Genomic DNA, 11,014 nt, shown 5'->3' on the forward strand with positions numbered 1-11,014 from the left:
TTATGCCAACGGTAAATTTATGACGTGCAAGCGGTATTCCCCAAAAATCCAACATGGCGACTGGCGGGAAGGTTGATATCTCTCAACTTCGTAACCTTGTTCGACAATATATAGACATGCATTTGTACAAAACGGCTTTATTTTGGGCAGATAAAGCTGTATCCCTGTCTAATGGAGACATCCAAGATGTTTACTGGCTTGCCCAAACTTTATTTCTTACTGCTCAATTCCATCGAGCTTCGCACGTTTTAAGGAGCCGAGGAGGTGTTCTTCAAACGAGCCTCGCTTGCCGCTATCTGGCTGCCAAGTGCCATGCAGAATGTAAACAGTGGAAAGAAGCTCTGGAAGTCCTGGATATGGAGCAAAAAGAGCCGGCAGACAAGGATCTAGCGGAGATTTGCTTTGTCGGTGGAACGAAAAAGCTCGAAAGTGCAGTTTGTTTGTTGAAAGGAGTCGTGTATGAAGCTATGGATAACCGAGCTTTAGCCACAGATTGTTTCAAAGATGCGCTCAAAAATGACGTGCATTGTTTTGAAGCGTTTGATCTGCTTGTTTCTCATCACATGCTGACCGATAAGGAGGAACGAGAGTTGCTGTCTTGCCTGCCTTTCTCAGAGCAATGCATGCCTGAAGAGGTTGATTTGTTGAAGTTCTTGTACGAAGGCAAGGTGAAGAGGTACTGCAAACCTGTTGACCCAAAGCTACCTTCTGGTTTGGAAACCCTGTACGACAACCTGGATGTAGTTGCTGGAATGGCTGAGCGGCACTTTTACAACTGCAGTTACTATCAGTCATACAAGATGACATCTGCTGTCTTGACGTCTGATCCTTATCATGAGGCTTGCTTGCCCATTCATATCACCTGCCTGGTAGAACTGAAGAAAACGAATGAGCTATTCTACCTTGGACATAAGCTTGTTGATAACTATCCTCAAAAGGCTGTCGCTTGGTATGCAGTTGGCTGTTATTACTATGTCATTGAAAAGTATGAGCAGGCTAGGAGGTACTTTAGCAAAGCTACCAGTATAGAACGAGTTTATGGACCAGCATGGCTTGCATTTGGGCATGCTTTTGCAGCAGAAGGAGAGCATGATCAAGCAATGGCAGCTTACTTTGCAGCTTCTAAGCTAATGCCAAGATGCCATCTGCCTCTTCTCTATATTGGCCTGGAGTATGGAAAAACCAATAATGCAAAACTGGCTGAGAGATTTTTTGAACAGGCTTTAATTCTTTCACCAGATGATCCTTTTGTGAAGCAAGAGATGGGCGTGATTGCCTTTCAAAATGGAGATTATCTGTCTGCAGAAAAGAACTTCAAGGCAGCTCTCCAGAAAGCACAGATCACTAGCGGGGAAGTTCTCTCAGAAACTTGGGAGACACTGCTCAGTAACCTTGGCCATGCCTGCCGCAAGCTAGGGAGATACCAAGAAGCATTACGATACCACAAGCAAGCACTTGTTCTTGTTCCAAACAAGGCTTCCACTTTCTCTGCCCTTGGCTTTGTCAATAGCCTATTAGGAAATCACCATGAAGCAATAGGCTATTTCCATAAGGCACTTGGTATTCAACGAGAGGATACTTTTAGTGTTCACATGCTAGGTGAAACTCTTGAACAGCTAACAATTGAGGTCAACACAAAAGTGAAAGAAGACAATGATATTAGCATGGAAATGGATAACAGATCTGATGAGGAAAGTGACTGAGCAATATGGGGAAGAAGATTGTTTATCTAATACAACAATGAACTACTCAACCACTGGACCCACCCCTTGACCTGCTAATAACTACCTACAAATTCATGTTGCTCACATGCAAGAACAAACTGTGTTTTACAGCAAAGAATATTCAGCTCATGAGTAGATGTCTTTCCCTATCAGTGGAAAATGGCAGATCACTTCTATAAGCTATTCGATTTGCAAATCTCAAAATACCTTATAATGAAGGCAAACTCCATGAACTATTGAACAAGACCATTGCAAAATATTCTGATTTGTTAGTAACACACCCATCCGTTGTTTGCCTCAGTCTTCCTCCATGGTAAATCATCAGTCTGCCATTAAGAATTCACTTTATTTTGCTTAACCATGTCCAAAAATTATTGATTTGTTGACGACATCTGAGTGGAGGATAACATTTATGGGAGCACTCCCAAAAAACAGAAGTCAACTATCAGGATTAAGCTTTGTCTTAAACAATAACCTCACTGAATACAAGGTAATCCAAGTTAGCAGTTACTAATAGAGGTGCTGTACACAGTTTATGAAATAAAACAAAAGGGTCTATCAAGGAAAAAAGTTGAGATTAAAGAAATGAAGATACTTTTCAATACCTCAAAAATAATAGAGGGCCTTTGTATATTTCACTGTCTTATTTTAACTCAGATTTCCATTAAATTTTTACAATCATAATAAACACAACTATTACCTTTCAGAACATTCAGTGGAAACTATTTTGCTATGATTCTCTCAGCTGGCCTTAAACCCTAATATGCTGTACAATAAGTTCATGGAGAGAAAATTTCTGTCCTTTCAAGAGCTTCAAAGAAGAAAATAATTGTTGAAAGATATGTGGAGTTGATATATCAAACTTAAATGTCTCCCAGTTGGTTTTCATTTAGGGTGGGGTGGGTGGTACTCAACCAAAAACACCTAAGGATGTGGCCCCCTTAGATCCAAATCCTTATCCTTCATAGGCCACTTTTAATAAAAAAGATAGCCCTTTGATATAAAAAAAGAAGAAGAAACCCTCCAAACAGTGGTAAAAATTGAGTTACAGTAAGTTACATCCCTTTTATTCACATGACTGATGACTGGCTAATCCTCATTAACCAAACAGGTCAAGAGAATAAAAAAATTGGAGGGGGGGGGGTGGGGGATGGGGGATGGGGTGGTACTCAACCAAAGACACTTAACCCTTTCACTCCCAAGATCTAATTCTCCTTACTATCTGCCATACAATTCTTGCGATGTTAGTTCAGAGAATTTGATATTGGATCAACTTATCATCCCATGATTGACATTCTTCTCTATTCTCATCACTTGCCTGCTTGATATTGTATTGATATTGTAAGGAGAAATTCTGTCTTGGTCACTTGTGGGGGTGAAAGGGTTAAGGATGTGGTCTTTTAGATCCAAATCCTTATCCTTCATCGGCCACTTTAAACCATAAAGATAGCCCTTTGATTTAAAAAAAAAAGAAAATGGAGTTACAGTAAGTTACATCCCTTTTGTTCGCAAGACTGATAACTGGCTAATCTTCATTAACCAAACAGGTCAAGAGAATAACAAAAATTTTCTGGGATATCATTTGGATCTGACCCCCAAATAGTCAGGACTAGCCCAAATAGAAATTTATTGACACTGATTAGTTTGCTAAAGGCAGTTAAGGCTAAGCATCCCTGGGCAAGCATATTTAGAAACCACCCTCCCCTCCCCCCTCAAATTCCACCCGTGGAAGGAGGGTTTTCCTGGACTACATACAAGAATATCAGCATGGGTCCTTTGCGCTATCTACGTGCTCATTTCAACGGTTCATTTTATATTTCTAACAATTCTTCGGCAGTGAGCAGTTTTCATTTCTTGCATTGCGTTTTCCAACTCTGAAGTAAGGTGAATCAAGTTCACTGGATCAGTTTGAAATATGTCTGCGGACTTCTTCTCTCCCTGTTTTGTATGCAACCTCATAAAGATCACAGGGTTTGTCTGATGCTGCAGTGACCTGCTGGCAAGCTCTACATCGAATCTCCATTCCAGGTCGTGGTAATGTGGGGTTCGCAAGCTCATCTCTCCCAAGATGTTCCTAATTTCTTTGCGATTTTCCAAATACATCTTCAACAATGCACCGATCATTTCTTCGGAGAAACCAAGTGTCATGATGGAATCTTGAAAATCAATTTCGCCGACCATCAAGCGAGAACTCTCTGTGAAGACATGCTGTAAACCACTAATTCCATTTTTCACGGTGTCCACTTCAACAGCGAGCTTTTGAGCGGCAGCTTGGAAGATTTTGGGATTCGAAGAGCCTTTGAGAATAGAATCCAGGGATATTCGGGCAAACTCAAGGACCACATCGAGTTCCAAAGATGTTAAGAACTTCAAATGTTCTTTTTGCTGCTCAGAAAGAATAAGAAGCATAATAATCCTGATAAGCGAGACAAGCAATGACAGAATCTGTATGGAGGAAAGGAGTGTAGACTGAAAGCAGGTTGAGGATTCCTGGAAACTAATCAACTTGGTAGCCAAGCTTTACATTCATTATGGCGGACGATGTCTAAAATTGCACTTGCTTTTCCGACGAAATGGCCTCGGTCAATACGTTATCAGAAGTGTTAGAAAACTTATCAATCGAAGCGAAAGAACTATATCTCAGTTCAGAGGTGTCAAGGCTTGGAAAACCTCCGACTCCCCTGGAATTTGTGAGGGACTGGGTGAGCCCTAATGTTCCAGTTATCATCAAAAACGCGTTCAATCATTGGCCAGCGCTTAAAAAATGGAATTGTGATTATTTGAGACAGAAAATTGGACACAAGACCGTAACTGTTGCGGTCACACCCAATGGATATGCTGATGCGGTAGTGGGAGATAGGTTTGTCTTACCAGAAGAACGGGAGATGGAATTCTCCAAGTTTGTAGATATTCTTGAAGGAAAATCTAAAGAAAGAGGGATATTTTATGTTCAGAAACAAAATTCCAACTTAACGAGCGATTTTAAAGAATTATGCGAAGAAGCAGCATGTGATGTACCTTGGGCAACCCAAGCATTTGGCAAAAATCCTGATGCAGTCAACTTTTGGATGGGAGACAAAAGGGCAGTCACCTCGATGCACAAAGATCACTATGAAAACTTGTATTGCGTGATTTCTGGTACTAAAGTTTTCACATTGTTACCACCAAGTGATCTGCCTTTGGTTCCTTATGAATTATATTCACCAGCCAGATATAAAGCTAACAATGATGGAGTATTTGAAATTGTTGATGAAGTTGATGAGAACTTAACAAAAACAGCACCAAAACAAAAAGTGCCCTGGATTGCTGTTGATCCACTGAATCCAGATCTGAATAAATATCCGAACTATGCTAAAGCTAACCCTGTCAATTGTGTAGTGAATGCAGGGGAGATGCTATATCTACCTTCCTTGTGGTTTCATCATGTTCAACAATCTCATGGGTGCATTGCAATCAATTTTTGGTATGATATGGACTATGATATCAAGTACAACTACTACAAATTTGTTGAGGCTGTGGCTGGCCTTGCCAACAATCATTCGTAAATTTTTTTTTCTGCTGGGAAGCAACGGCTCACTTTTGACAACTCATACAAATTCAGAGGCCCTTCATTGGAAATTATCCTATCATGATAGGTGAACATTTTTGTTGATTCTGCTCCAGCACAAGTCTGTCATCAGCATCAGTGGGCTGAAAAACAGATAGAGTTTGACTTCTTCTAGGTATTCTTTGAAACTTGGAAAATCTTGTTGAAATCAAAGTCAGTGTTTACTTACTTGTCTTAGATGCAGACTTGTCGAATGATCAAGTTGTGACAGAACTGTTTCTCACTGTAAGATAACCTCTCACAAATTGGTTGTTTGATTCAGGTCAACTCTTGCCATGCCATTAGTCCCACAGCTAAGCATATCATGTATAGCTACAGTGCATGATTTCTACAGGTAATCATGTCAAGTTTGCACACTTTTTATTGCTTGCTCATTTGTATATTTTTACAAGTTTAGAAGTAAATTATCAGTTCCACTTACTGTTGTGACCATTTTTTTTCATTCAGTGTATAATAAAACAATTATTACATTCAGTTTTTGTGATATCCAGATTAAACAAGATCTTGTTAAGGGTTACCAGCCAAAGACTTTGACTTGGGCTGTTGACCCCCACCTTGACCATTCTGGTTATCACAAAAGCGTCATCCAATAATTGTTTATCATTACCAAAGCTTATTCTGTGTGTAGTTCCCTCTGATCAAGGATGTGTTTCCAATGTAAACATAAGTTGTGAGTGATTGAAGAGCTACCTTCCTTATAAGATGCCTTTCCTGAGAACAGTTTAAGTGAGCCAGTGGCATTAGCTCACACCTGGAACTTACCAAGGTTAATTCAAGAGCACTAATTTACATTATTCCCTTTAAAATATTCAGTTGAGATTCTTTGATTTAACTTGACATAATTAATTTTTAACCATGAAATAGTAATGGGAAAAAAATGAAGTAAAATGATGAGGTAACGATGCTTGTTTTATCACTGTGTGAAGTTATTTCACATGTTCTCTACTTAATTGCACAGGAAACACTTGAACCTCGCATCAGAACTACCACCTCCACCACATACAATTTAACCCTTGAACTCCTAAGATCTGACTGTTAATCCTCCCCTCTAGCTGCGACACATTTATTTGTCCAAGTCTGGTTTTTGATCAAGATGACAACATCTACCTGATGAGACCGAGTATTCTCATTACCTTTTTGCTGGATAATGTATGAATACTATGAGAAGAAGTTACATGTTGATCAACTATGATAGTTAGGGCATTAATTTAGTTTCTTCTTCCAATACAAATTAACAATTAGTCTATTGTTCAACCTGTTTCCCCTATTTTAAATGATACCATTTTGAGAAATAAAATTACTCCATATGGTTAATTCCATTCATTATACAATCCAGATGGTTTTCATGTCATTACACAAATTCTCAGTTCCCTTTTTAATCTGGGCTTTCAATGCAGGGAAGCACAAATGCCACAACACAATGAGGGAGGAAGCAAACTGTGACACAGTTGTTTCTCATCATTTTTTTTTTTTAATAAACAAGAAATTAAATTAGTTCTGGTAACTACAGCAAGAGTAACCACAGGAGATAGGCCTTTCCATGCTAGAAAAAGATTATAACAAATTTAACCCAGCAAAGAGCAAGAGAAGATTACCAGATAACAATTCAGTATTTCCACATTTTCCTCTAAAAAGAAATGATAAATGTATACCTAGATGATGAAGAGGCCTATTTTTTTTTCTGCAGGCTTCTTCACATGAAGCAATTTGATACACCACCTAAATCTCAGTCACACACCATTTAATTAGGTGTGCTTTGTGGAGATCTTTTCAGTCAATAAAAATGCCTAGATGCATCAGATTCAATTAAAGTTCATCCTTGGCTTTTGTTTCTTCTTCTTCATCTTCTGTTGCACTCTCTTCACTTTCTGTTTCTTCCTTACCCTCCTCTGTTTCATCTTCTTTTACCTCCTCAGATTCTTTGCCTTCTTCTTCCTGCAGAAATGAAGAAAGCAAACAATTAAAGTAACCAATTTTTTATCAACATACTATGGACTTTTTTTTTTAGTGTACATTATGAGCATTTGAAGCTAGGTATTTTTCCCCTAAAGACACATTTGGGCTTGAAAAGACAAGTCACTGTAGCATATTGAAATGAAATTAAAGTTTAATAATAATGAAAAAAGGTATAATTTTTAACTGTTCTAAATTTTTCCACTCCATCTCATCTTGATTATAAGACGCACCTCTTCCTCTTCCTCATCCTCTTCATCTTCTTCCTCTGCTTTCTTCTTGTCCTCCTCTTCTTTCCTCTTCTTTTCTTCTTCCTCTCTTTCTTTACGTTCCTTTTCATCCTGCTCATCCTTCATTTTCTTTTCACCTTCCTTGGTTTTCTCAAAAGTTTCCTTTGCAAATTGTTCTGCATACTCTACAGAATCTGTTACAAGGATATTGTCAAATATGGTTCCAGATTTAACCTGGAATAAGAAAAGGATTTTAAAAAAAAAAAGCTCTGTTAGACCCCACTCTTTGACAAGTCACAAGTAGTGAACAGAAAACAGTTATGGCTTACCTGCCACAGATCAAATCCAATGGCACCGATGTCATCATACTTGTAAAGTTTGTCATCAGGTTGGTATTCAGGGTTGTCAATTTCTGGGTGGATCCACTCTCCCTTGTAGTTAGGATTGTCAATCTGTTTGGGTTTCCATTCTCCCTAGAGGGGGAAAAAGGTAGAATAATTAAAACTGTTGAAATTAAAATGAGTACATATGATGATCAGGTCAGTTGCAAAACATCCCTTCAATTTTTGCTAACAGGGTTGTCCACCAACCTTGTAGTCTGGGTTGTCGATCATTGGAGGTTCCCATTCACCATCAATCTCATCATCCCAGTCATCAGGCTTCTTGGCATCAGGGTCAGGGATGTGCTGAGGCTTGTCCCAATCCTGAAGCAGAGAATTCTCACATTAAATTACACTGTGCTCATGTGTGTAAATTAATGTGCTCAAAAAATAATTCGCACTTCTTCCCAAAGTAAAAACCAAACTTCCTTTAACATGCAAATAACCTTAAGATTCTATGAATTCTTTTCTATATACCCTTGCAAGTCAGCTACAAAGTGGTAAAAAGATTTTACAAGTTCACAGGGTTACCAGATTAGACACTGAACTCACCTCAGTTAAACCTAACACACAACACTATTAAATTTACCTCAGGTTTCTTATCCTCTGGGTCATCAATCTTCTTTTTATCATCCCAGTCCTCTGGTTTCTTGGCCTCAGGATCTTTTATCTTCTTTGGTGGCAGGAAATCCCAGTCAGCTTCAAGCTCGCCACTTTCAACCTTCTCTCCATCAATACGAACCTCATAGGTGTTATCAGACTTCACAATCAGTGTGTAGAGATGGGTGAACTCATCGTCCTGAGAGAAAAATCTGCTGGTTAGGCAAGTATAAACTGTTGACTTGGAAGAGAGGTTTTTCGTGAATTTAATTAGCTTGGAAGCAAGTATTTTGAGATTCAATGCATTTGGTGGACAAATATCAAAGAAACTGAGATGAACCCACAACCCTTGACTAAACCTTTGCACTTGCAACTTCATTCATACATGTAACATCCTTTATATCATGCAACTTGCAATTGGTTTGAACAGATATCTCACTTTTCATTTATCTTTCTCCCAGTTTCCCCACCACAAAATGTATTTTATCATATGTATTTATATGCTTTTTTTTTTTTTTGTATTTAGTTCACCTTTTCACCATCCTTATACATGTTAAAAGTTTCAATTCATTGAACTGACACTTGAATACTATTAAGTTCCTATCTTTTTCACTACTTCTCTATCCTAGCCTTAAAATGCTTTTTTTGTGTTTTGAGAATTTGGTGCCATATTAGAACAATAAGTCCAAGAGATAAATACTACCCCTCGATTATTTCAGAGTGGAAGGCCAACTAAAATTCTCACAAATGTGAGTTTGGTTGATATTTTTATTATTTACCTTGCATCTGATGTCTTTCTTAGTCAGCAAGTTTTTCCCTTTGTAGTTAAAAATCACGTGTACTTTTTTGGTGCCAGGTCCACAGATATCAGGTCCTACAATCAGGCAAATCGATAAATACGTAAATTACACTTTAAATCAGTATGAAAGGATTAAACCTCCAAGGAAACTGTCTCTATGCGACTTTCTCGAGAAAAAATCCTTGCCAACAACTAACCGAACATAATGTGGTATGGAGTATCGCCATGAATGTTCTTCTGGTCCACTTTGCTGTCATAAACCTAAAGAGCAACGACGAAATGCGAAAAATCATTATAACGTATATGTACCCCCGATAACATACTGATCCCAGCACATTCAAGAACATGTTGCTGTTGGTTTCACCGGGTCCAGCTATAAATGGGCAGACAAAATAATAAATGCTCTCTACAAAAACAATAAACTTCATTCTCCATAGGGAAATTAAAATTTACTTTAAATATGTACCTTTACGTAACCACCACCACAGTCGATGTTCTGTTCATGTTTCACTTGAAACTGGATCACAAAGGTCTTGTCTTCGTTTGAAAAACTTTCCTCAAACTTGGCCGAAATACCGTAAAATTTAGCATCTTGGCTGGTTTGAATACCTGTAAAAAAAATCAGATTTGTGTAATATGGTGCCTTGTTTACAAGTTATAAGATTGCTATTTTACGTAATTTAAAAGAATTTCTTTAAATCAGCTTTGCAGCTGAACTATCCAAAAGAAGTCATCTTTGAGTCACGAACATGCACTACGACTGCAAGTGAGGGATGTGCAGATTTGTCATATACCTTTGTCTAAATCTGCATCACCGTAGAATTTTCCAGCAGTCCAAGTAAATTTTCCAGCGTCACTTCCTTTGAAAGTGGATTCCACCCATCTGTCCTGATAACTTTGGTCTGATGGAAACAAAATTTCAGAATCGTTCAGGAATATTGTGTAGGAGCTACCTCCTGCAAAAGAAACGTAAACAACGGGAACCCACCTTCAAATTTCTCTACAAAATAGATTTTTGTCTCCTCTGCTAATACGCATGAGAATAGGGCTAGTACGAGTAAACAACCAAATGCCATGATTTTTTTAAAAACCAGACTACAGAAAGTACAACTGAATCGATGACTTCAACTAAATTTCTAACTATGTCAAACGACCATGTGAACAAAACCGTTTTGGCCGGCCTTCTGCGTGGTGAGCTGTGATTGGTTAATTTTCACCATGTGGTACAAATTGTCCAACCAGAAAGCACCACACGTCTCGGCCTCCGTGACTAGATTTAGCTTCCGTGGAAGCGTCACAAGACGCGAATGTGCTTGGGGGACCGGGCAATTTGAAAGAGACAATAAGTAAAGATTATTTGACAAGGAAAAAATGTTAAAATCTTCATTGTAACTTTCGCGTAAATACTTGTGCGTTATGCACAATGAGGTTATGAGAAATTCAATGAAATGTTGTTGAAAGAGTATTTTGAGATAAAACTTTATCACCCTGAACACAGGGGGACTTTTGGCACATTTGCCTTATTTGTGTTTTGTATACGTGGAGGTTGAGGCCATTTTGAATATTTTATACAAGAACAAAGACTCTAGACAACACTTTGACAAGTATCTTGATCACGGTGATCACTAATTGCGCGCGAGACATAATGTTTTCGAACCCAGGCTTCTCTGCGCCTCCCGAATGTGAATGTAAAAAGCGTTTCTCTGAACTTTGGTGCAAAC

General features: G+C 38.5%; 4 protein-coding genes across 4 annotated transcripts; 2 read left to right on the top strand and 2 right to left on the bottom strand.

Moving 5' to 3' along the window:
- Nucleotides 1–29: 29 nt before the first annotated feature.
- Nucleotides 30–1,925, top strand: LOC131774309 (cell division cycle protein 16 homolog). The gene has a single exon (XM_059090316.2). It carries the CDS (start codon nt 54–56, stop codon nt 1,701–1,703), a length of 1,650 nt encoding a protein of 549 aa, XP_058946299.2. The 5' UTR covers nt 30–53; the 3' UTR covers nt 1,704–1,925.
- Nucleotides 1,926–2,056: 131 nt separating this feature from the next.
- LOC131774296 (COMM domain-containing protein 2-like) lies at nt 2,057–4,193 on the bottom strand. The gene has a single exon (XM_059090299.2). The coding sequence runs from the start codon at nt 4,131–4,133 to the stop codon at nt 3,531–3,533; it is 603 nt and encodes a 200-aa protein (XP_058946282.1). The 5' UTR covers nt 4,134–4,193; the 3' UTR covers nt 2,057–3,530.
- Nucleotides 4,194–4,204: 11 nt separating this feature from the next.
- LOC131774292 (bifunctional peptidase and (3S)-lysyl hydroxylase Jmjd7) lies at nt 4,205–5,751 on the top strand. Its single transcript, XM_059090296.2, has one exon. It carries the CDS (start codon nt 4,298–4,300, stop codon nt 5,267–5,269), a length of 972 nt encoding a protein of 323 aa, XP_058946279.1. The 5' UTR covers nt 4,205–4,297; the 3' UTR covers nt 5,270–5,751.
- Nucleotides 5,752–6,755: 1,004 nt separating this feature from the next.
- On the bottom strand, nt 6,756–10,460 carry LOC131774291 (calreticulin). The gene is made up of 10 exons (XM_059090295.2): nt 10,282–10,460; nt 10,088–10,195; nt 9,760–9,902; nt 9,491–9,554; nt 9,274–9,368; nt 8,484–8,693; nt 8,105–8,218; nt 7,844–7,987; nt 7,518–7,748; nt 6,756–7,266 (listed from the first exon to the last, which is right to left on the bottom strand). Exons 1-10 carry the CDS (start codon nt 10,367–10,369, stop codon nt 7,138–7,140), a joined length of 1,326 nt encoding a protein of 441 aa, XP_058946278.1. The 5' UTR covers nt 10,370–10,460; the 3' UTR covers nt 6,756–7,137.
- Nucleotides 10,461–11,014: the final 554 nt, after the last annotated feature.

The sequence above is a fragment of the Pocillopora verrucosa genome, chromosome 12, assembly GCF_036669915.1.
Source record: "Pocillopora verrucosa isolate sample1 chromosome 12, ASM3666991v2, whole genome shotgun sequence".
Classification (NCBI taxonomy): domain Eukaryota; kingdom Metazoa; phylum Cnidaria; class Anthozoa; order Scleractinia; family Pocilloporidae; genus Pocillopora; species Pocillopora verrucosa.

Coding starts and splice junctions, on each gene's coding strand:
- LOC131774309 (XM_059090316.2), top strand. CDS start 54: ATGGCGACTGGCGGGAAGGTTGATATCTCTCAACTTCGTAACCTTGTT.
- LOC131774292 (XM_059090296.2), top strand. CDS start 4,298: ATGGCCTCGGTCAATACGTTATCAGAAGTGTTAGAAAACTTATCAATC.
- LOC131774291 (XM_059090295.2), bottom strand. CDS start 10,369: ATGGCATTTGGTTGTTTACTCGTACTAGCCCTATTCTCATGCGTATTA. Junction 9,369..9,490: donor TCCATACCACATTATGTTCG/GTTAGTTGTTGG, acceptor GCCTGATTGTAG/GACCTGATATCTGTGGACCT. Junction 7,749..7,843: donor TTGGATTTGATCTGTGGCAG/GTAAGCCATAAC, acceptor TTCTTATTCCAG/GTTAAATCTGGAACCATATT.
- LOC131774296 (XM_059090299.2), bottom strand. CDS start 4,133: ATGCTTCTTATTCTTTCTGAGCAGCAAAAAGAACATTTGAAGTTCTTA.